Genomic DNA, 26,436 nt, shown 5'->3' with positions numbered 1-26,436 from the left:
TTAAAACACATAGTAGACTTGATAGCAGCAAATAATAAAAGGTATAATTTTATCCATTTTCATACATTTATGGATGATACAGATGAGAGCCAAGAATGGAATTGACAGCATCAAGTCAAACATTTAATGGATAGTAGGTATCAGTTAGCTTCCATATCTCCTGATTTTCAAGTCCAAAATACATTTAAGTAAAGGAATAAATTGTGTTTATATCAAAAGAAAACCTAACTTCCAGGTGATTTGTCCATGATTTTTATTTCTTGTCTGTGGATTGAATCTGAAATGATAGATACCTGTAAATAAATTACAACTATTTAACAAGTCCTGCCAGGAATGTATTTATTCATCTGGGCTATTCCCAGGGAAATAAAATCGGTGTCAAACTTCAATAAAATGAAGGAGAGAACTTGCATTATATATTCACAATGCCAGGCACTCCAGGGAATCCAATTAATATGAGAAAAAAGCAGTTATAGTGATATATCAAAGCTTACTAGGAAGCATCACCTTAGTTTGGTTGGAAAAAGATATTTCTCCCTCCCCTCTTCAGATTCAGATAATCTTACTTGAAAAGATATCAAATATCCTTATCTTAATTGATTCAGGAGACTAAAGTTTTGGCTGCTACTGTGTTCCAGGTTGTCTGAATACAAAGCATGTCTGAGGTCTTCAGATACTTTGATTACTTGATGGATCATGATGTTGGATCCTTTAGCCTAGTTAAATTACCTTAAAGGGACCTCATCCCTGATGAATACCTACCTCTTGTGGTGTTTAAATAAATACATTTTGTTTAAATGAATATTTTATTTTATTTTTCCAATTCCCTATTTCCTGTGGTAGTTTTTACCAACCTTTTTTTTGCAACATTTTGAGATTTGCTGTTTTTCTCCCTCCTTCTCTCCCTTCCCTCCCCTTTCCAAGAGAGAAAGTCATCTAATACTGGGTTTACATTTGCAAACAAGCAAAACATAGATTGATATTGAATATATTGTAAGACAAGTATCAGATCCAAAAGGAAGAAACCATTGGAGAGAAAAATAATCCTTAGTACATAAGACAAGTTTTAAAATTACACGTAATAAGCATTGGTCTTTATTCAAGCTCCACAGTTCCTTCACAGGATATGGATGGTCTTTTCCATCATAAGTCCCTTACAATTGCCTTTAATTATGGTACTGCTGGAATGAACAAATCCATCATGGTTAATCATCGCCCCATGTTATTGTTAATGTGTATAATGTTCTTCTGAATCTGCTTATTTCCCTCAACAGAAATTCATGCTGGTCTTTCCAGGTTTTCCTGATGACCTTAAATAAAGGATGCCTCATGTTTCCTTATAGCACAATAGTGCCCCATCACATACATAAACTAAAGTTTGTTCACCCATTCCTCAACTGACGGACAGTGGACCAATTCATATTCTCCTCTGAGGTGTCACATAAAGTGGCCCTTCTATCCTCCTTTTCTGAGCTAGTATCATAGTGTCCTTATCTCCAAGATAACATCAGTAGACCCTACTTTAAGCTGACTTTTTTTTTTTCATTTTGGTTTGTTGGCTATCCCTAGGTTCTTTTGTTGGAGGTGGTACTGGTTTACATACATTCCTTGTTGAAAATCTTAGAGTTCTTGCATGCTGGGGTTAGGAACTCCAGAGGGTTTCTCAGTGGACCAAGCAGTAATGAAAGCAAGAGGATTTCTCTGGACTGCCTGTATAGGGAGTGTCAGTAGTCCACTCACTAGACAAATGTGGCACTGATTCAAGTACTGTATCTGAACTGAAATAAAATATGACAAGTGTCAAATAATTTTAAAGAAAAATATTCATTTTACATTGAAAATGTTCCTTAAGGCCTCTGAAATAAAGTCTTATTTTGTTTGGGAAGGAACGTTTTAGAAAATAGTTGCTACTTTTTCTCTTAGAAATATGTGTTTTTCCACCCCAAAAATATTCTGCTGTAAGACTCATTTCTTCAAAAGATGATCTATGTGAAATTTGCAGTCTATGTAATTTAAGGAATCTTAGTACCTACTTTATTGCTTCTTTAAATAATGGATAAAGAGGAAAATTAATTATCTATTAATTAATTTCTATTTGATGGGCATAAAAAAACAAAACAAACCCTGGAAAATTACTTGGAATTCAGTAAGAAATGATCACATTAAAGTTGCTTTTTCTTCTGTCAGCATACCATAAGAAAAACAAGCTCTTTAAAAAATAAAAGTTTCTTCTGTGAATGAAGTGATAAACTGACATTTGTTTTTATCAAGGTTTCAATTTATACTTTTTTTAAAATTTTTGTTTTTTGAACACTTGAAAACTCTCTGTCCCTGTCCTGCTAAACCACTTTCCAAATGTAATAGTTGGGTAATGCATAAGTTAATATTCCTAAAAGTAACCTGAAGATAAGCCCAACCAAATTCATTTATATTCAGAAACTGAATTTTAACTTTTCTCCCTCTAGAGAAATAGTTTAAATAATGGAACAATTATTTCTTCTGTATGGTTTTCTTTCTCAGAAATTAATATGGATACAATTTTTATTATTGAAAAGTTGATGTCTATATTTCTGCACCTTTGGTTAAGTTACAGATTGTTATTTGTCCAAAATATCATGATCAACTATGGAAGGCTGCTGCCTCAAACAAAAACATATCTAAGGATATAGGTTTGAAGTATAAACATAGGTACAATTAATTATTTATCCTATAAAATCATAAGATGATTAGATTTGTATATTCTCTTGCAATCTTGACATCAAATATTATTTATTTAGCATTTCATTTTCCCTCAGTGATATATAAAAACAATTTTAATGTATATTTTTAAAATTTGAGTTGCAATTTCTCTCCCTTCTCCATCCCCATTCTCACTCATGAGAAAGTATGCAATTTGATAGAGGTTATGGATGTGTAGGTATGCTTCAATCTATATTCTGAAACATCAGCTCTTTCTATGAAAGTGGACAGTATTCTTCATGATGAGTCTTTCAGAGGTTTCTCCAGTCATGTATTGCTGAGGAAAGCTAAGTCCTTCATAACTGATCACTCTATAATATTGCAGTTACTGTATATACAGTATATTTCACTTTGCATCTGCTTATGTATTTCCAGATGTTTCTGAGAGTATCCTGCTCATTATTTCTCATAGCAAAAAGTATTCTATTATAATCACTCATCATAGTTTATTCAGCTATTACCCAAATAATGGATACCCCTTCAGTTTCTAATTCTTTGCTATCAGAAATGAGCTGCCACAAATAGTCTTGCTCATATAGGTTCTTTTGTTTTTTTGAAATTTCTTTTGTGATACAGAGCTAGTAGTGACATTGCTGGGTCAAAGATATTGCATGGTTTTATAAGCATTTGGAAATAGTTCTAAATTGATCTATAGATCTTTTGAATCAGTTGACAACTACAAAGGCAATTCGTTAATGTTTCATTTTCTCTCCAAAATCTCCAGTGTTTGTCATTTTCTTTTTATATACAATGTGATGAGCATAAGGTAGGAATTCTAAATTGCTTTAATTTGCATTTGTCCTATCAATAGTGAGGTGGAACATTGTTATATGACTATAGGCAGCATTGATAAACTCACAATTGTTGATCACATCCTTTGACTAATCATCAAATGTTGAATTTGTTATTTTTATAAATTTGCCTCACTTCTCTTTATGTTTGATAAATGAGACCTTTTTTCAGATTCATTTCAAAATTTTTTTCAGTTACTATTATTAATTGCATTTTTGTTCATCCCATATATTCTTTCGTTTATCTCTCCATTCACCCTCTCCCTCCTCAAAAGTGTTTTGCTTCCGATTAGCTTTTCCTTCAATCTGACCTCCCTTCCATCATTTCCCCTTTTCTATTTCTTTTCTGTCTGATTTTCCTGAAGATAAGATAGATTTCACACCAGCTGAATAAGTTATTCCCTCTTTGAATCAGTTCTGATGAACATAAAAATCACTTACTTAATTTCACTTTCTCCTTCTTCCCTTCCACTGTAAAAGAGTTTGGTTGCCTTTTTTATGGGAGATAATTTAAACTATTCTACCTCTCTTCTTCCCTTTCTCTTGGTACATTCCTCTCTCTCCTGTTAATTTTATTATGTTTAGATATCCCTTTCTCTCTCTCTCTCTCTCTCTCTCTCTCTCTCTCTCTCTCTCTCTCTCTCTCCCATGTGTGTGTGAATAATATATGTGTGTGTGTGTGTGTGTATGTATGTATGTTCCTTTTATATGCCCTAAAAACCAGAAAGTTTTTATGAGTTACACGTATTATTTTTCCATGTAAGTATATATATAAGCTTTATTTCCCTTTCCTGTTTATTTTTTTAATGACTCTCTTGATTCTTGTATTTGAAGTTCAAATTTTCTATTCATCTCTGGTCTTCTCATCAGAAAAGTGTGAAATTTCCCTATTTCACTGAATGACTATCATTTTCTGTAAAAGAGTTTAGTTTTGCTAGGGGATTTATTTTGGGTTGTAATCCAAGCATTTTGCCTTCCACAGAATCAGATTTCAAGTACTACTATTCTTTAATATAGAAGCTGCAAAATTTTGTGCTGTGCCTATTGTGACTCCATCATTCTTATAGTGTTTCTTTCTTGCTGTTTGCAATATTCTCTCCTAGACCCTGGAGTACTGGAATTTTGTAATAATTTTACTCACAGTATTCATTTCGGGATATCTTTCAGGAAGCAGTTGGAAGATTATTTCATTTTCTATATTGTCCTCTGCTTGTAGAATATTAGGGTAGTTTTCCTTGATAATTTTGTGAAAGATGAAATCTAGGGGCCTTTTTTATCATGGATTTCAGGGAGTCCAATAATTTTGAGTTTATCTTTGCTAAATCAAATTTTCATGTTAGTTGCTTTTCCAATGAGATGTATCACATTTTCTTCTATTTTTGTCATTTTATTGGTTTTATTCTATTGTTTTTTGATTTCTCATAAAGTCAGTGGCTTCCATTTTGATACTTCTAATATTTTAGAAATCATTTTCATTGTGGAGTTTTTGCACTTTTTTTTGCTATTTTATTAATTCCACATTTTTAAGGAATTGTATTTTTCTCTTTACTGAGCTTTTGTACTTCTTTGTTTCCATTTGGCTAGTTCTGCTTTTTAAGACATTCTAATTATTAGATGTTTAGACATCTTTCAGCATTCAGTTTAGTCTCTTGTTCAAAGGTGCTATTTATTCTACTATTTTATTGGATCTCCTTACCAAGCTGCTGACTTGTTTTTCCATGATTTTCTTGTATCACTCTCATTTTCTCATCCTAATTGTTCCTTTACTTATTTTATTTGATTTTCAAAATCCATTTTGAGATGTCCAGTGAGCTGAGACAATTTTATATTTTTCTTGGTGACTTTAGGAAATTTGATCTTGTTATTTTCTTCTGATGGTGTGTTTTGATCATCCTTGTCATCATAGTAATTTTTGATGGTAAAATTGTTTTTCTCCTTTTTGTTCATTTTCACAATGTATGACTTCCTTTTAATCCTTTGACAAAGTAACACTTTGCTTCCAATTTGGAGTGCACACTGTCCCAAGTTTCTATGATTTTTCTCTTCTATGCTGAGGGATACTTCTGGGGACCTCTTAAGTTTTCAGTTCTTCCAAGGGGATATGATCTAAGGAAAGTGGTGGTTACTACTCCTCTGATCTGTGAATGACCACAAGAACTCTTTTGTACTTTGAAACTGTGATGAGAATCCCTACTATGCAATATTTGCTAGCTCTGGTGTGTTAGTATACCTCAATTCCCTGGAGTTGTCACCAAGAATTGGGACCAAGATGGGAATATGGACAAAGCAACAGTCCTGCTTCAGTGATACCAAAAAGATCCCCTATAATCCCTTTTTACTGATTGTTTGATCACCTTATCAACTGATGCCTGAGAACTCTGGAGTTAGTTGCTTCCAATGCTGACTTAATGACCCTCAAGCATTCTTCGTGTTGTATTGGAATCTAGGCTGGACTGACATGGCTTGTGTAGAACTAGGCTCCTCTCTCTTCCTGGGGAGATGGGCCTTTTAAGCTTACTTCTTTTTTTCATTTTTAGAAGGCAATGGGGTTAAGTGGCTTGCCCAAGGCCACATGCCAGGTGATTATTAAGAGGCCAGATTTGAATTCAGGTACTCCTGACTCCAGGGCCGGTACTCTATCCACTGTGCCACCTAGCCACTCCACAAACTTACTTTCCAAATTTTCTCTGGATGAGTGATCTGGAAACCATCACTGTTGCTGTTGGTTCAGTTTCCTAATTGTCAGTTCCTGTATTGCTGGGGATCTGTCTACACTGACCTGACCAGCATTTCATTGCACTTTTCTCTGACCCTGGTGCAAAAGACCTTTCCTGCCAACCTGCTTAGATATATTGTGCTGAAAAATCATTTAATTGTCTTTGTGTGTGTTGTGTTGCTCTAGAATTTGTTTGAGTTGTTATTGAAAGATATTTGTAGGAGTTTGGGGGAGAGTTCATGAAAGTCCCTGCCTTCACTCTGGCATCTTGGTTCAATCAGGATATAACTAAAAGATTTCTTTTTTAAAAAATGAAATGTCAGTCCTCTAAGTGTAATATGTGATAATCATTTACTAACATTCATATCAAAAATTGAATTCATAAAGAAGACATAATTTCTTTTTATAACATTTAACTAAGAAATGTGAATTTTTGAAAAATGGTATAACTCGTTGCATTTGCTATCTGTGGGATGTTCATGAAGGACTAGAGGTGTTGCTGACTCCTTTTCAGGGCTGTTCATCCTTCTTTGGTATCCACTTTTCACCCAACTGTCACCTGTGAATCCAAGAAGTTATAGAATGCTCGTGACCACACTTTGGTAAAACTATCTCATCAGATATTCAAAATTAAGTTAAAAATAATGAACAGACCTCAAACACCTAAATGAGTCAGAGGGATATCTACTCCAAGCATGAGAAGTCTATGGTCCCCATTGCTTTGTCAGGCAAAATGGGTGGATGAGAACACTTTCTTCCCATGGTAATGAAGGCTACTTAAGTAAGTGGAGTTATGCAAGCATCAAAGAAGATGCCAAAGTCATTCATTGGATTCTGGACCATCACTGACTATCTTATCTTTGGTCTTGCCATTGGTATTTGATGACTGAAATACAGAGAGCAGGTGATAACTTTATAGAACCTACTTTACTTAAACAGAATTAAAGCAGAAGTCAGGACATTGCCCTAGAATTTCATTGGTTCTCTTTGATAATACAGGATGAGCAAAAATAATAATTGCAAAAAATAATTCAAAAAATCTTGTACCATCAGTAGTTTCTGTATATGAAAACTATTGGTGCATATAATAGTTGTGGCTTAAACTTTCACTTTCATGTTACAAATTTAATTGGAATAAGGTCAATTATAACCAAATATTAATTTTATGATTGTATCATTTTTAAATGTCAGTTGCCAGTGTACTTTAAAAAAATAATAGGACTAATTTCCTAAGGTTCTATTCAATAATAACTTCTATTCTCTTTATGATTTATGCATTTTATATTATTACAGTAATCTTACTGTGAAAGTGAACATCAACCCCCTCCCACCAGGGAAAACATCAAGAGAAACAAAGTGAGAGGGAAAAAAATGCGTACTTCAATCTGTATTCAGAATCCATTGGATCTGTCTCTGGGATGAGTTTTCTTCTTTATCATAAGTCCAGAAGAGAAGTTGTTTCAATATTGTATCCTACAGTTGCTATTGCTAGCTATATTTCCCTGCTATCTATTCCTACTCACTTCCATTTATTCTATTCTCTCTCTCCTTTCATCCTGTTCCTCCTCAGAGTTGTGCTGCATTTGATTACCCTCTCCCATTATCTTCCCTCTCTTATATCACCTACTTCCCCTCCCCCCAAATCCTCCTCTGTCTCCCTTAACCCATCCCTTTCCTCTCATTTTACTCTAGGGCAAGATAGATTTCTATACCTATTAAGTGTGTATGTTATTTCTTCACTAAGTCATTTCTGATGAGAATGGAGGCTCACTTATTACCCCTTACCTTCCCCCCTTCCACTACATTGCAAAAGCTTTTAGTTGACTTTTTAATGTAAAATATCTTTTCCCATTCTACCTCTTCTTTCCCTTCCTTCCAGTACTTTCCTTTATCACCCATTGACTGAATTTTTATACTATTTTATATCATTATGTTCAACTCCCTCCTGTGCCTTGTCCATGTTTACTCCTTCTAAATGCTGTTATAAATGAGAGGGTTCATATAAGTTATCAGTATATTCTTCCTATATAGTAATACACACAGTTCAACATCATTAAATCCCTCATAATTATCCCTTCTTCATATTTCACCTGAGTCCTATACTTGGAGATCAAACTTTCTGTTCAGCTCTAGTCATTTCACAGGAAAGTTTGAAAGTCCCTGGTTTCATTGAAAGTCCATCTTTTTTCCCCGAAAGAGGATGTTCAGTTTTTCTGGGAAGTTGATTCTTGGCTGTAAACCAAGATTTTTTGCCTTCCAGAATAACATATTCCAAGCCCTACAAGTCCTTAATTCAAATTCTGCCAGATGCTATGTAATCCTAAATGTAGAGCCACAATAGTTGAATTGTTTGTTTTGGCAGCTGGTAGTATTTTCTCTTTGAAATGTGAGTTTAGGAGTTTGGCTATACTATTCCTGGGAATTTTTTTTGTGATCTCTTTCAGGATGTGAAAGATTCCTTCAATTTCTCTTTTACCCTCTGCTTCTAGGATCTCAAGACAATTTTGCTGCTTTATTTCTTGAAAAATAAAGCCTAAGCTCTTTTCTTAGTCATGACTTTCAGGCACCTCAATAATTTTTTAATTATCTCTCCTGGATCTGTTTTATAGATCAGTTGCTTTTCCAATGAGATATTACATATATTTTTCTAACTGTTCCTTCTTTTGGAATTCTTTTATTATTTCTTGATTTCTCACAAATGAATCAGCTTCCTTTAGCTTCATTCTATATTTGAAGGAGTCTTTTTATCAAAGAGCTTTTTATCTCCTTTTCTTTCCTGGTCAATTCTGCTTTTTAAGGCATTCTTCCCCCCATTTGCCTTTTGGGCTGCTTTTTCCATTTTGCCTAAACTGGTTTTTAACATGTTATTTTCTTCAGGATATTTTTGTCATATTTTCATAAGTTGCTGACTTCATGTTAATGATTTACCTGCTCTAATTTCTCTTTCCAATTTTTCCTCTACCTCCCTTACTTGTTTTCTAAGTCTTTTCTAAGCCTATCCATAGCTTAAGCCCATTTCCTATTTCTCTTGGAGGTTTTGAATACAGAAGCTTTGACTTTATCTTCTAACTGGGTATTTGGATCCTCAATGGGATCAAAGTAATTTTCTACAATCAGGTTCTTCTTTTTCTATTGGTTGCTCATTTCCTCATTCTATGACTGATTTCCCACACTTTCAAAGCTTTGGTGCATTTTTTGGTATACTATACATAGACCTTAATTCCTCCAAGGTCTTATGAGAGAGTCTGACTACTTTTTTACCAGTGCTCTTATCTGTGGATGACCACAGGGTCTCTCCTCTGCCCTGGGGCTGTCAGGAGGGCTCCTGAACTTCAGTGGTTGGATGGGGGACAAAATTTATCTGGATCTGAGTGTGGACAAACAATAGAGTCCTTCCCTATCTCTGTGTTGTTCGAAGTAGTTGTGCTGGGTGGATCTTTAGGGCTACTCTGAAGCTCACAACGACTGGGGCCCTAAGCTCACTCTGGTACCACAGAGTTCTCTGACTGTCCCTTTAAGTAATTCCTGGTGATCTTTGGACCAAGAGGTCTGGGGAAAACACCCTTCCATGGACCTAGTATCCTCCAGGCACCCAGGTGTCCATTGAGTGGTTTGGTCAGACCCAGCAGTGCTATGACCTGTCTGTGTTGTGGCTCTTTCCAACCCCTGGTCCTGGTGAAATCATTCCTGAAGATCTTCTAAGATGACTTGGACTTGAAAATTGCATAATATAGAATTTTTATAGCATTTTCCCCTTTAAATTTTGGCTGCAGTCTTAATTTAATGACTTTTGGAGTTTCAAGGATTAATTTAGTGTGAGGGGATGCTGTCCTAAGTCACTTGGCTCAGTTTCTCCTCCAGAGCCATCTGGAAAAAGTGGTCAGATGTAAGTCAGGATGACTGGAGATGAACCTGGATGTGAGGCAAAGATGTGTGATTTGCCTAAGATCATAGCTAGTAAGTGTCATTTGATAGAGAAAATAATTCATTATATATATATATATGTATATATATATATACATATACATATATATATATATCTTTTCAGATCTTTCTCACCTTTCCATGTCAGATGCCTTTCTGTTGTTTCCCTCATTAATACTCTTGGCAAAAGTTTCCTTCAGTGATTCTTATGTCAAATTATTTTTTCTTAAAATCTTAATAATCATAATTATACACCAAAATTTCTATAAGATTAGAACAAAATTGTGAACTTCTACAGAATCTATTAATGAATTACACATATTATAAAAGTAGATTATAAATTCTCTCTCTCTATATATATATACACATATAAATCTATACATAAAACATATATATCATATGTTATATTTCTGTTGAATTATATCTTGTACCACTGCTATGAGGGATGAACAAAATCTTGTCAGGGATGCTTATCTACCTTTGCTATTCTCCTGTTACTCATTTCTTTTCTTTGACTACAAAAATCTGCAGCATGTTGAGTGAGCATAGTCTAGTAAACTTTTTTTAAAATATGGATTAAATTGAGCGTAACTTATAGTTCTCAAGACGAAAGGTAAGTTGGGGAATTTATATTTCTGACATGTGAAGAGAGCTCCTGATTGAATGGATGATGAGATTAGTTGTTGGTTATTGTCCTGTGTTCTCAAAGAAGATCAAAATGACATCACTATGTTGGAGTCAAGTCAATGTATTTTATTGTAATTAATCAGACCAGTACAGGCACAGAAATTTCTACCACAAGACTAGGATAAACAGTTCATATAGGCATGTGAGATGTGCCATGTGTCACAATCCAAAATTCTTTAGAGACCTTGAGAGTGCAAGTGACCACACATTCCATGGACCAGTGATGATTGCAATCATCTTTGCAAAAGGTTTTCCATATAATTTCTGAGTTTTTATGGCTGAGTGGGTTTTCTGTTGCTCCAATAAACAGAACAGACTTGGTTGAAGCAGTTTCAGGCCAATTTTTCTAGCTCCTTCTCTCTTGAGATGAACAATGTGTTCTTTTAAAAATCCTGCTCAGATAACCAGAGATCTGCCTTTGGTACAGTCTTTATGATCTGGGCCACCTATTATCTCTGATATTTGTATCTCTATGGAGAATAGGAGGAGAGATGCAGAAGTGATGATATTCAAATGTTACAATTTTGTTATAAGGATTTTTCTTTGCCATTATAAGTTCTATCCCATATGAATACCAGTCTTCATTGAATATATCCTAAATGCCAATCTAAACAACAAGCTTCTATGCTTGCCAAAATAACATGCCACCATCACCAGTCCCTATTCTCCTGTCATGATGAGCCCTGATGACATAAAGAAAAATTTTATGAAGACCTGAAAACACATCACCACTATACCAAAAGATGATAAACTTATAATTCTGAGTGCTAGTGTCAGTTAAGATTACCAGACATCTTAGGAAGTCCTTGGAGGGCATGAAATTGGAAATAACAAAAGCTAATATAATTTACTCCTGATGATATATGGTCTACTAACCTTCTTATCATGAACACTATCTTCCATTTACCTAAATGCAATAAAATTTCTTTAATTCATAGCAAATATTGGCATTTAATAGACTGCTAAATTGTAAGAAGAGACAGAATGTGAGAATGACAATGAAAGCATAGTGCAGAGTGCTAGAATGATCCCAGATGCAAATTCTTCAAGTTACATATTCGTATTCCAAGGAAATAGCAATCCCAAGTCAAAATGACAAATAGAAGAATTAATGCCAAGTGTTTAGTGTACTTTTCTGAGAGGTTTCCTGTTAACTTGGAGGGAAAGTTGAGCTAATACAAAGCTAGGCATATAGAGCAGTAAAACTTTCAGAGATTTGGGGGACATTACTTCATTTACTCAACTGGGTCAGACCCCTTGCAAACATGATTGGTTTGTTGAAAATGATGGAGAAATACAGGAGCACTTAATAAATGAGAACTTCACAGAGTTTACCAGAAGGATACTTCATCTATTTCTCTATATTCTATTTAATTTCAGTGAACAAAAATTTCAAATGACAAGAGAAAGGCATGTTAATTAACTAAGATGAAATTCAGTTTTATGGGGATATTAACAGTTCAAAGTGCTTTTATTATTCCCTCTAAGTTATTTATTGGTCAAAGAGAAATGGTGCAACACAACCATTCAATACTGATGGAGTCCCATAGATTAATGATACGGGCATGAATCTAGAGAAATGAACACTTCCTTAATATTCAGAACAGACCATCATCAATCAATGCAGAGGCTCCTGACTCTTTACCTCAAATTGAAGTCAATCCATCCCTAGCTGAAGTTCGAACTGAAAAAGCAATTTTGAATGCGATTAGACTGCTGTGATGTGTCAAAGCACCTCTTGCCGATGCTATCCCAATTGATCTTTACAAGGTGGAGAGTCCATTGCTCATCCAAAAGCTGACTAAAATTTCCCAGGTTATATAAGAAGCTTATGCCCCAGGAGTTTATCGATGCCTCCCTTGTCCATTTCTATAAATATAAAGGGAATGTAACAACCACAGGGATATTTCTCTGTCAGTCATTGCTGATGTGATTCTTACATGAGTCCTAAATGATAGACTAACCCTTCATCTGGAAGATGGTCAGCTGTCTGTGAGCCACTCTATCTTCAGAAAGGGTCAAGGAACAGTCAATATAGTCAATATGGTGTTTGCTGCCCGACAACTCCAGGAAAAAAATGTGATGAACAAAAAAGAGGCAAATCGACTGAGGTATTTGATGCAGTCATTTATGAAGAGTTTGTGGGAAATTATTTCAACTTTTGGTTGCCCAGGGAAGTACATTAGCAGTGCATGTCAGCTCCATGATGACATACTTTGCTAGGTTCTGGACAATGGATGACACCCTTGTGATACACTAGTCACCAATGAAGGGAATCAAGTCTGTGCTTTCTATTTAGCTTGAAGTTTTCAGACACATTGTCAAATAACTTCAATGAGGATAAATGTGGCAGCAAAGGTAGTTACTAAACTGTTAGATTCTTCAGTTTAAAAAGGCTACAAAATGCATGGAGTATTGGGATGTTATTTTCCTTTTTCAGATGATTGTGTAGTCGATGCAACCTCTCAAGCAGAAATACCACAAAGTATAAATCGATTTTCTGTTGCTAGTGCTAATTTTGACCCAAAAGTTAACAACAAGAAAATATATTTTGTCTGGCAACCAACACCACACCATCCATAGGTGAAATCATTGATTACAATAAGTGGAGAGATTTTGAACACTTAGGAAAAGTTCATTTGTCTTGGAAGTATACTTTCCAAGGATTTACACAGTAATAATGAACACACACACACACACACACACACACACACACACACACACACAATTTCCAGATCTAGCTCAGTATTTGGGAAATAGGTATTAGAGACTACCAGACTGAAAGTTTATGGAGTCATTGCTCTGATCCCAGTATTGTATAACTGTGAAACCTGGACAGTCTACCAGTGTCATACCAGCAAACTCAATCATTTCTATTTGAATTGTCTTAGGAAGGTTCTAAAGATTACCTAGCTGGATAACATTCCAGACACTGATGTCTTTTCTCAAATTAAATTGCCAAATCTTCAAACTTTGCTACAGAGAGCACAAATATAATGAACTGACCACCTCACTCATAAATAAAATATACACTTACTAGAAAGAGAATTTCATGGAGATCTCCCATGGGACAGGGGGATGGTTAGAAAAAGTGACATGGGGCATCTAGGTGGCACAGTGAATAGAGCACTGGCCCTGAAGTCAGGAGTACCTGAGTTCAAATCCGGCCTCAGATACTTAATAATTACCTAGCTGTGTTGCCCTGGACAAGCCACTTAACCCCATTGCCTTGCAAAAATTTTTTAAAAAGTGACACAAAAACAGTCTCTAGTTATCTCTTAAAAAAAAAAAAACTATGGTATTGATTATGTAACATTGCTATATAGTGCCCCAGGACTGCTCAGCTTGATGCACCCTCCTCATCAGAGAGGGTCCTATCTGTTATGAGCTAAGAATTGAAATAATATAAAGGAAACACAAGATGCACAAGTTTAGAAAATCACCCCCATGTGTTCATATGCCTTAATTGTACCCAGTCTTTGGTTGAGCACTCCAAGTTCATATTGGTCTGATCTGTCAGTCAGACATGTTGTGAGATCCTAATAGTTGTGATGTCATTAGTATGTCAGTATAATATACCTCAGTGAAATATATTCCATTGGTGAAGGAAACTATATGAACATAAATTTCTGAATTCACTTAGCAAAGTTATATTTCTCTTCTCTTACTCATGAGTTTTTAACAAAAAGGAATCATTGGTCTCACTTTGCTCAATGCTTTGTAATCTGGCTTCCATTTCCATGTATCTGCTTCTATAATAATTAATCACATCAGTTGGAAATCAATTCAGTGGTCTTTCCTCAGTTATTCTCCTTTTAATTTTGGAAGAGTAGGTTGATCATTTTACAGGGAGTTATGCATTATGGCTGATCTTTTTCCTGGACTCTAAACTCAAAAGGAAGAGGAGATACAGATGGATCATTGTGGAAAATTAATGTGGGTTTTTTGTTTTTATTTTTCAATGTGGGAGACATGACCATGTGTATAAACAGTAGGAAATGAGTAAATAGAAAGGGAAATATTTAAAATTAGTCATGGGTTAAGGAAAACAGAGGGTGAACAAGCTATTGGAGAACTCTTCAAAGAGTGGTTTCTTTGAAGAAGTAAAAAGGTTTGCCTTAGTGAAGACTAATGCTACTTTATCATGTGAGATGCATTGAAAGAGGAGTTAACAGGAAAGTCATAGGAGTGATGTGAGATGTAGGGAAAGAGAAAATAAAGTTTCTTGTCATTTTGTTTTCTGTGAAACATGAGATAAATATCTCACTGACAGGGTTGGGGTGGGAAGGGTAAGCTACAGTATGAATGAAAAAGTGTAAAAGAGCAATTGTGGGGAATATGATAGTGAGTTGATTAGTCAGACAGAATAGGATATGTCAATAGAATAATTGCCCAGGTTAGATGGTGAATCATTCATATGTATTTGCTCTATTCAGAATGAGTACATCATTTTCTTCATTTTTTCTTCAGCAAACTGGACATAGTAGAGAAGAAAATAAATGATGACAATGACTCAAGACTGAAAGCAAACAGTGTAATAACAATGCAGAGGACTGAAGAGAAGAGGACAATGACTACTGTGTATAAAGCACATTTTAATCACAAAGAATAAATATTGAAAAGGTAGAAAGTCCAGGCTTCCTAGAACTTCATTTTCTTTCAGATAAATCACAGTATAGAAGGTAGTAGAGGAATACAATTAGTAATAAAGGAAAAATGAGAAGTTGGATAGCTGGATAGCCTGAAAGGGAAATAGAAAACATCAAGATACACTCATACATATACATGTGTATTTATATATGGTCATGTATGTATCATATACAAATTATTTTAGCATTTGAAATGTTTATATTACATAGAGAGAGATGAATTCATATATCAATCAATATCCTAGCTAATTGTATTCAGTGGTTCAAAGGCAAACCCAAGTTCAGCTACAACCAACTATCACAAGTTACCTATCTATATATCATATTTAACCTACATATAATAGGAGCAAGCTTTTTACTATTTTTTAATGGAAAACAGGTGTTTGTGTGACTGTCTGTGTGTGTGTGTGTGTGTGTGTGTGTGTGTGTGTGTGTATGTGTGTTTGTATGAGGGAACAGTTTGCTGTTTGAGAATAAGCCCTGCTGAGCAAGGAGCTGTTGGATTCTAGATATTTGGTCAGTGTGGAATTCACTGATGATGTTATACTGTTCAATGATGCTACCAATAACAATGCAGTTTGATAGCATTTTTGATGCAGTCCTGATGACGAACTATTATGCCAGGAATCACAGATGTTTTAAATATCTCAACATCTGTTTGTTACTTCTACAAATGAGATTGTTGTCAACTAGATGAAATGAAACATGAATCATGACATCATTCTTGATATAAATTGTACTAAAATTTGTGAAACAAATTCTACAAATAAAATGATTTTCCTTTGAAAGATCTATAGGTGAGTTAGTTTAGTTGATTTTGTCATTCATTTAAAGGTAATTTAATTCAACACCCAAAATGCATGAATGTTACTTTGAATATTTTCAATATATTTCTAATAGTTCATGCATGGGCATTCAGTTTAGTTTTTGAAAGTTTTCATTTCTAAACAAAACTTCTTTAGGGCACATAATACATCTTTATTTCTGAGACTATAGATGATAGGGTTGAGCATTGGAGCAAGAATGGTATATATTATGGAAATGACCTTGTCCTGACCTGGAGTATGATAGAACTTTGGTCTCATGTATGTAGCAATACATGAACCATAGTACATGGCAACCACAGTCAGGTGGGAGGAACAGGTGGAGAAAGCTTTTTTCTGTGCCTCCATAGATTTCATATGAAGCACGATACGGATAATCTGACCATACGAGAAAAGTATGATGGAAAAGGGAATTAGGAAAAAGAATACAGCACTCACATAGAGTTTTTCTTGATATTCTGATGTATCAACGCAAGAGAGTCTCAATATGGCTTGGATTTCACAGAAAAAGTGGTCAATGATCCTTGTACCACAAAGTGGGAGGAGTATTACATAAGTGGTAAGAATTATAGAGTTGATAATTCCCCCAAACCAGGAGCCAGTAGCCAGAATGACACTGATTCGATGGTTCATGAGAATGGGATAACGCAGTGGGTGGCAGATGGCTACATAGCGATCATAGGACATGGCTGTGAGAATAAGGCACTCAATACCCATAAAGTTGGCATAGAGGAAGATCTGGAACACACAACCTGCAAATGTGATGGTTTTCCTGCCAGATATGTAGTTAAAGGCCATCATGGGAACAATATTGCAGATGTTCAAGATATCCGTAAAAGAGAGATGCTTGAGAAGGACGTACATTGTAGTGTGGAGCCGTTTGTCAATGTGGATAAGAAGAATCAAGATTGCGTTTCCCATTATTGCCACCATATACATGATGAGAATAAGTGATAAGAAGAGCAATCCATACTGGTTTGGATCCAGTAATCCTAATAGGATGAAATCTGGCGCAGAAGTCTGATTCTTTTCCCCCCTCATCGGTATTATTCCCTTTTGCTCCTGTAGTCCCAAAGACAAAATTTTAAAAGGGAAGAATAGATAAAATCAAAATCCAGGATGTATCTATGAGTATAAATTAATGACTATCTACACATTTTATTTCATTAATTTAGGTTAATAAATTTGAACTCAATTAAATCAATTAAATTAGTTAGTTGAATTAATTGAGTACTTGGGATGATCAATTCCTTGAAGAAATTGCTAAAAAAACTCAAAGTGCCTCATCTGCATAGTTCTACAATCCTTTTCCTTTCTTATTTAATTAGTTAGTTTCTAGGAAAACAGGAAGCTATTGAATAGTCTTTTCTCTCACTTAACAGTATGGTACATTTTTCAATACAAGGAAGAGATCATATACTACTGGAACTTTAGAGGAGAAATATTTTTTAATATATGCAAACACACCAGTAGCAAAAATTCCCTGAACCAACCACAAATTGTTTTGTTCATATCATCATCATCATCATTACTCTCATCATAACCATCATAATTACCTTTTAAAATTAATTTATATTTAATTTATAGATTAAAATGACCATATCCATAAAAGAGTATAATAAAATATCTAACCTCATTCTCTTTTTTTTAGGATTTTTTTTTGCAAGACAGTGGGGTTAAGTGGTTTGCCCAAGGCCACACAGCTAGGTAATTATTAAGTGTCTGAGGCCAGATTTGAACTCAAGTACTCCTGACTCCAGGGCCGGTGCTCTATTCACTGCACCACCTAGCTGCCCCCTCTAACCTCATTCTTAAAACACTATTTCTACTTCTATATATGATGGTTTCTTTTTTCTTTTCACTTCAGCCTTCATCATTTTTTTTCAAAACATTCTATGCTCTTGTAAGACCATTGATCTTAGTATTTTTTATAGTGCACTAGTATTCCATTGTAACCAAACACCATAACTTGTTCAGTTATTCCCTAGTTGATGGGCATTCCTGAAATTGCCAGTTCTTTGCTAAGAGTAAGAGAGTCTCAAAAAAATTATATTCATATATAAACATAATTTGTATAGAATTTCCTTTTACTTAACTCATTATTTTCTTTCTCACTCTCTCCCTATTACCTTATATTTCCTTCTTGCCCTTGTACTTCCCTTCCCATATACTCCTCCAAAATTATGAATGCCATCCTGTCTCCCAGAATCACATGTGAACCCAAAATTCACTGCTGTTGCTGTACCCACCAAGATTCTAATCTATATAGATCTGTAAAAGTCCTTCCCTACTCCCCGTCTCTTATTGTTCTTACCTCTCTACATGTTCATAAGATTCTTACACATTTTCAGTTGAATATACTTTCCATTATCCAACCAAGATGAGAGAAAGTTTCCATCATTCCAATCCTCCATCCCCACCAACATCCTCTACAATTCTTTTCATTTCTCATTTAATAATATAATTGCTCCCTTTAACTTTTCCTACTCAAATTTTTAGAATCACCCCATCATGACCAACTTAGGCCTAATCTTTCAAACTATCATAAACTTTGAATTTTCCAGCATAAATTTACATATGTGTGTTTATATATACACATGTACACATATATGATGATATGATGATGTGATATTTGTCTTGAAGAAGACAGTTATATCAGGGAGATGATAACAACACAAGCAAGTGAATTGGACTCGATTGAGGGAGTGCTATTCTGAGTCATCTGCCTTAGCACCATGTCTCACCCAGATGTGTGTACTTACATATAAACATCCTTACATAGATGCAAACACATGCACACACACATATATAAATACATACATGTATGTGTATACATGGTGGCCAATAATGAATGTCTTATAATTAGTATTCAATATTTTCTTTATATTGCTTCTCCATATTGTTATGTCAAATTTTTCATTGAGTTCTAGTCTTTGATATTTTGTTGTTTCTTTGTTTTTTTTTTTTACAAATTCCTGAAAATGTTTCTGTACATCAAATGTCTATCTATTATTTTTTTCATTCCAGATTATGCTCAATTTACCTGGGTAAGTTATTCTTGGGTGCAATCACTGCTCTTTTGTTTTTCAAAATATGATGTTCCAAATCCTACTGCCTTTTAAAGAACCTCCCAGACCTTGTGAAATCCTGACTATATAAACACAATATATAAATTGTATGTTTTTCCTGTTTTCTCATTAACCTGGAAGCTTTGCAACTTGGCTATATCATTTCTGTGTTTCCCTCTGACATGTCTTTCAGACTGTGAACAATAATTTTTTTTACTTTTCTGTTTTTACTTTACCCTCTTCAGGGTAATTTTTCTAAATAATTCCTTACAATATCATCGGGTAATCTTATGAATTTTATATCACCTATATTTGATTTGTTCTCCTGATCAATTTTTTCTAAGACTTTTCATTTTTTCTTCCATTTTTCTAATTTTATTTTGAATATATTATAACATTAAACAATCCCTTCTGCCCAGTTCAAATTTTTGGAATTATTTTCTTCCTTCAGATTTTGAATCTTTTTTCCAATTTGTTACCTTTCTTTTCATATTTTTAGGATTCCTTTTATTATTTTCCTAATTTTTCCTCAGTCTCTCAATTTATTTTTGAATTTATTTTTAAGTTATTCCAGGATCTATTTTGGGGTATATTATCACTTAATATTACTCTTTAGAGTAAGAGCATTTGCTTTTTGTTTTTTTTTAACCTCATTGTCTTCCTCTGAATATAAACCCAGATCTTTTGTACCTAATGATGAGATTAATTTTTTTACTTATTTGTTTTTATTTTGATTTTTTAAAAAAATCATTTCCTTATTTTAATAAGGTTTTTAATGCTAGGCTGGTGGACCTAGGTCTTGAAGACTCCTTGCTGTTATATTCTGAATTTTTCAACTTCAGAGATTTTGTCCTTCCTGGAACCACAATTAAAGACTTCGGCCATACTGTCCACAGAATACTTTTACTTCCTAAGGTAATATACTCACCAGGCATATGCTCCCTCCTTGAGGGTCAGCACTCTCTTTTATCTTACTTCATATTCTAAATACTAAGTCAAATCCATTACATAGTAGGCAATTAATAAATTGATCATGCTGCTTAAGTTTTTCAATGTTGTTTTTACTATATTATAATCATTTTATAAATTTTTCTCTTGATTAGAATCATTCCTCTATTTCAGTATATGCAAACCATGCAACATTTCTCTGAATGTACCATTTTCATTATTTTTATGATGAAATCATATTGTCATATTATGACATCTACATACTGTGTGTGTGTGTTTAGCATATGTAAAAGGTTTGAGATAGGTGGGTACATAGTTAGAAAGCTGGAAAGATTGTTAAATATTCCAGGCCCACTGCTACTTGATGGTAGGTAGGTAGGTAGATAAACAGATAGATAGATACATACATATATACATACATACAAACACACATATTATAGGTTCACTAAACTACTTTGACAAAAGAAATTTCAAGTTTGCTGATACTGTAATTGATTAACAGTATAAAAATAAAATAGATATAAATTATTATTTTGAACAAATAATGAATAAAAATATTTAGCTACATCTGACTTTCATATATTCATAACTGTAAACTTCTCAATTCTGGTAACATGATCTTGTTAGGAACTGTTATATATGGAAATACTGTAAATCTTCATCACCTGCTGTCCTCTACCACAAGAGCATTGTTTTACTAAGGGCTATGAGAGTGAGAGTGAATTAAAGACTGGGAAGGATATTTAAGCACTTGTATTTTGATGAATAAATGGAGACCTCAGAGATCTTGGAGAACTTGTATTTCTTGTTTCTCTTGTCTCCTTCCCCCTCAATGCTGGCCTGGGGAAAGATAAGGGAGTCCCAAAAAGGGACTTAACATGATTTCACTAAGCAATGCTCTTGGAAAGGCCACCAGACATCTCATATTTACAAACACACATGAAGACATACATACATACAAAAAGAAAGAATAGAAAGAGGGGTGACCTAGATGTGATTACAAAAAAGAGATTTCTCTAGATCATTTTCTAACTTTTATAAACTGAGTTGGAAGCTCATATTAATTGATTTATTAAGAAGGAAATTTTAATTTAAGAGATCTATAATGAAATTTTAGGCCCATTAATTACCTTAGAACTAGAGATGATAATAAATAATAAAATAAGCTCAAGGAAGGGGTATTGACAAAATGCTCAATTGATCTGGAAGATTATATTTACAGTATTGATATCATCACCTTTGCAATCCTATCAACAAAGAAAATAATATAATGATATCAAAGGAGCAACATCTTGTTCTTGATGGAACCATTCTCATTCTTTGTGATCTTTTCTTCCTTTTCTAGATATATTTAGAATCCCCCATATATATATATATATATATATATGTATATATATATATATACATATATATATATATATATATATATATATACACCTATATATATGCAGGTATGTATGCAGGTACATATGCATGCAAGGCTTCTAAAATTTCTCTTCAAACTAAAAGTTCATACTCCTGTATATAGTAGATTCTATTCTCTCCCAATGTTTTTGAAAATTCATCCAATATATGCCTTCCTCCAATCCATATTTACTTATCCAATTCACCACAATAAAGCAAATGTCACTGTTATTCACTCAACAATCACATCTACCAAGTCTTTCTCTAGCTCAGCACATAAGTCATTAGGCATTGAAAAAGAGTGGAAATACAGTCTCAAATACTAGCTCTGTGATTTTCTAGATATATAACATTGAGGAAATCATTTAACCTTTCTGAAGTTATTTTCTCCACTATAAATTGGGACAAACTGTACCTCACAGAGATGTGATGAGCCATCAAATTAGGTTAGGGAAATCACTTTTCAATATTTACAGAACTCTCTCTATATATTTGGTTGTGGTGATTGTTCAGTTACTCAGTCAAGTAAACCTCTTAGTGACTCTTACTGAATCTGGACTACAACAAGCCAGATTCTTCAATTAACTACTACCTCCTAAAGTTTGCCTAATCTCATGTTGATTTGTTCCATGACACTTTCTATCCATCTGACTCTCTATTATCACCTTTTCCTTTTTCCTTTCTATTTTTGCAAAGCAATGGGTTTAATCACTTGCCCAAGGTCACTCAATTAGATAATTATTAAGTGTCTCTGATTGGTTTGAAACTCAGGGAGAATCCTGTATCCACAGCAATACCTAACTGCCCCCATTCTTTTGCCTTTGATCTTTCCCAAAACAGGATTTTTTGTCATAAAATCCCATCTTATTATATGGCCAAAGTATTTGAGCTTCAGCTTCAATATTTGGCATTCTACTGAACTACTTGAATTTAATTTCTTTGAGTATTGACTGATTCAATCTGTTTGCTATTTTAGAGTCTCTTAAAAATCTGTAGGACCAAAATGCCATCGTGTCAGTTGGGCAACATTAAGTTTTGCTTGTAGAACAATTCTCATAGCCATGGAGTCCTGCCGGAAACACTATAGCTTTGATCATACAGACCTTTTTCTGTTCCAGAATGAAATAGCAAATCATATTATCTTTACCAATAAAAAAGTATATAAAATATATCAATCTTAATTTAGGATTATTTAAGTCAGATTAATTGAATTTATTAAGGGTTATCTCTTACTCTGTCTCCTTCCCCCCCCCCTTAATTCTAGTAATGTCATTATCCTTTCCAGGAAAAAAGAAAGCCATATATAAACTGATCAGATCTCATTTCTGTCCATTGTTATTCAATTCAACCATGTCTTTCCCTTTTGATTCCTCTTGCTCTTTCACCCAACAGAAACTACAAGAAAATTCTCTTAATTGTTTTTCTCACTTAAGTCAGCTTATTGTTGCATATAGAAATACAATAAATTTAATATTCTATCATAAAAATTCTATAAATTTCCTTGAAAGATGTCTTTCAATTAATATTACTTGGATTAAAAAAATAAGAAAACTGATTGTAGATGCTTCTATTTCTATGTCAATGTTGAGCAAAACTGAAAAGACAACCAAATTTGCTTTTTGGATAAATAGTCTCCTAATGTGATGAAGTTCTCCCCCCCATACACACAAACATAATACTCCTATGATATTGACTTCTCATGCAAATGGATTCTAACAATTCCTTCTTCTATTAAATCTTATATAAATCTGCTTTCAGGGGAGTACCTCTATGTCATTCATGAAAAGGAATTGAATTGGAAGAAATGAGAAGGCAGAGAATGTATTTTACTGCTGAATCAACTTGCATGTTAGATTTTCTAGAGCATATTGCTCTGAGAGATATTGAAATGAATTTAAATTTTCCTAAAATTGACAAATTATCCTAGGAGAAGAATGTGGAAAAATGTGAAAGAGAAGAAAATGAATTTTGAGTCAGAAAGAAGTGGATTTACATCTGTTATCAATTATATAATAGCAATTTGACTCTGGGGAATAAAAAGCAAAAAAAAGGAAAAAATGCACCTTACACTACTACAAATCAAGTAAATTTAAGATTCAAATTTAAGTAAAATTAGTAAAATTGAGGCATTTGAATGAATGATTTCTCAAAACCATACTGTGATAGAATATGAATTTTCTTTACAGAATATTAGGCTTGATATGGGTGACCTTGTTCCAGAGTATAAAATTAAGATTTTCCCCTTAGGTTAATTAAAAACTGGAGGACAATGAGCAGGGTTTAAGGAGACAATCTTCCTAGGAAGATAGAGCCACTATTCAGATAATCATTGTTCACAGAGGATGAACCTTGTAGATCAATTTTGGCTAGGATGTTTGCAATTTCTATGGTTAGACTCCTAAGGAGGTTAATTATTTTCTCTATTCTTTGTTTTTCTTAAAACACAAATTTCTTTCCCATTTCTGTGTGACTATATTAGGTGATCTCTGTATATACACTTATTGGCACATCCAAGAGAATAAAACTTCACATCTATTCTATACATTTTTCATGTTATTTTAACCCTATATTATTAAGATGCTGATAATTTTAGGGTTTGCAGGAATTAGAATCACTTATATCTAAGTTTCTTCTAGTTCTAACTGTATGATTCTATAGTGATAAAATTAATCAGATAATCCATCCTGTTGAGGGTCAGCTCCTAAGAGTGATTTACACATATCCTTGGTGACTTTTTCCCAGAAATACGTATGTGTTCTTGCTCATTAAATGGATTATTTGCCTCTCCAGTAAACCTTGACCTGGGACAATCTGTGACTCCAGAGGTGTTTGCAAAAGGCTTTTCTGACAAGGAAATCTACAGGCTACTAAGGATAAATATTGTAAATTTATCCAGGAAATTGTGAAGTTGGGTCTCTTTTAACCAGTCATTCCTGAGAGAAGTTTCTGTTATAAAAAGTCTGAGTTTCCAAAAATAAATCAGTAGAGTTTGTATCACGACCTTCCATGTACACCTAACGCAACCTGACTCTTTTTTAGTGTTTGTACACACACTAGAGTTATCATGGGAAATACCATCTCAGCAAATACAACTGTATATTTGAACTTAGCAAACAAGACAGGAGAAGTGTTAATTTCTTGCCTTTAACAGAAATTAGTCAGGCAACATGAATTGTCTCCATAATGGCTCCTGGACCGAAGGAAAAATCTCAACTACTACTAAGCCTTATGATTTTCCCAGATGAAATGAATATATCCTCTTGCATGGAGAAAGCAATCCTCCACCCTCTCCCGAATTTAGTCAATTCATTGAAAGGAAAAAAGAATAGAAAACTTAATCAAATTGATGCAGAGACATAACTAATTTCTGAGTAAAGGACTATGCATTTTTTTTGTTTCCTGACCCAGATGCTGCTGGAAGGTATTGCGTAAATGATACTTCATTTCACCATTCTTATCTCATCTCCTGACCTATCTATCCTGTGCACTTACCAATGATTCTTCTAGAAGTGAGAATCTAAGTGGCACAAATATATAAACTATGTAAAACCATACTTTCCCAGGCTCTATGAAGTTCCACCCAACTCCTTAATTTCTGGGAATTAGAGAAGGCAGAATTTGCTAGTGTTGCATAACTATTTTAGGGACAACATTTTAGTGTAAAAAATGGAAGAAATTTCAAAAAAGGAGTACTGTGGAATAATGCAAAGCGCTGACTTGAATTACTGAGTTTTCTGGTAGGACGGTAATTCAAGACGAGACTAGATAAATATGTATCCTCCTCCCATACTGAATAGAATTGAACAAATTGAACTCAAAGTTCTCTCTCAGCTCTTGAATTGAGGATTCCAGAATAAATAAAGAGAAGCATCCATCCATCAAGGAAACTGATTTGGTTGCTAGATTGAAGCCCCAATCATGATTTTTCATTCCAAACATTATTGCACACTAACTTCATACAGATACTGCTCATGTAAACTGTCTTCACATTAAAAGGTAACAGTGCAATGAGAAGAGAAGACACTTGGATTTGGAGTATGAGACTGTCAGTTCTAATTATCCTGTCAATTACTAATTCCATGATGATCAACAACACAATTTACTTTGTAGTTCTTCAATTTTCTTATGTATAAATATAAAGAGTAAAAGGAGGGAGGAAATAGGTGACTTCTAAAATCCAGTCCAACACTAAAGCCATGCTCCTAGGATTCTATAGGAGGAAATATTGTCTATTGGAAATAGAATCATGGATGAGTCTGATGAATGAACTTGAACCTAGAATCATCTTGTGAATCCGGACTACTCTCTTAACTTCTGTGAGTTTCATTGGTTTCATTGATAAAAATGGCACAATAACAACTATTCCACATTTGTGGTGAAGCTCATGGGAAATAAGGATATAAAGAGTCAGGAAACAAACTATTGTTCAAAAGTCATTGCAATGTACCTGCTATTACAAGTTTTAAAAATTACAGAGCATTATTAAAACATATCTCACTGTTGCTGCGATGGTTATTATTGCCCTGTGATCAGATCATTTTGAAGAGCCTGAACAGTGCCAGAAATCTACTGAACTCATTTCCTATCCACAGGTCTACCCTCATTCGTACCTGTAGTTACATATTCAATCTGGAAAATTCTCAATCATGTCATAGTAAATAAACTAAGAGACCACTGATGCAATTT

The 26,436-nt window shown here is 34.1% G+C and overlaps 1 protein-coding gene across 1 annotated transcript; it reads right to left on the bottom strand.

The window, feature by feature from the left end:
* Nucleotides 1-16,426: 16,426 nt before the first annotated feature.
* Nucleotides 16,427-17,371, bottom strand: LOC141509528 (olfactory receptor 2AJ1-like). Its single transcript, XM_074219145.1, has one exon. It carries the CDS (start codon nt 17,369-17,371, stop codon nt 16,427-16,429), a length of 945 nt encoding a protein of 314 aa, XP_074075246.1.
* Nucleotides 17,372-26,436: the final 9,065 nt, after the last annotated feature.

This window comes from Macrotis lagotis, chromosome 1, assembly GCF_037893015.1.
Source record: "Macrotis lagotis isolate mMagLag1 chromosome 1, bilby.v1.9.chrom.fasta, whole genome shotgun sequence".
In the NCBI taxonomy this organism is placed as follows: domain Eukaryota; kingdom Metazoa; phylum Chordata; class Mammalia; order Peramelemorphia; family Peramelidae; genus Macrotis; species Macrotis lagotis.
Note: the sequence above shows the minus strand (reverse complement) of the source record. Positions and strands in the feature narration are given on the sequence as shown.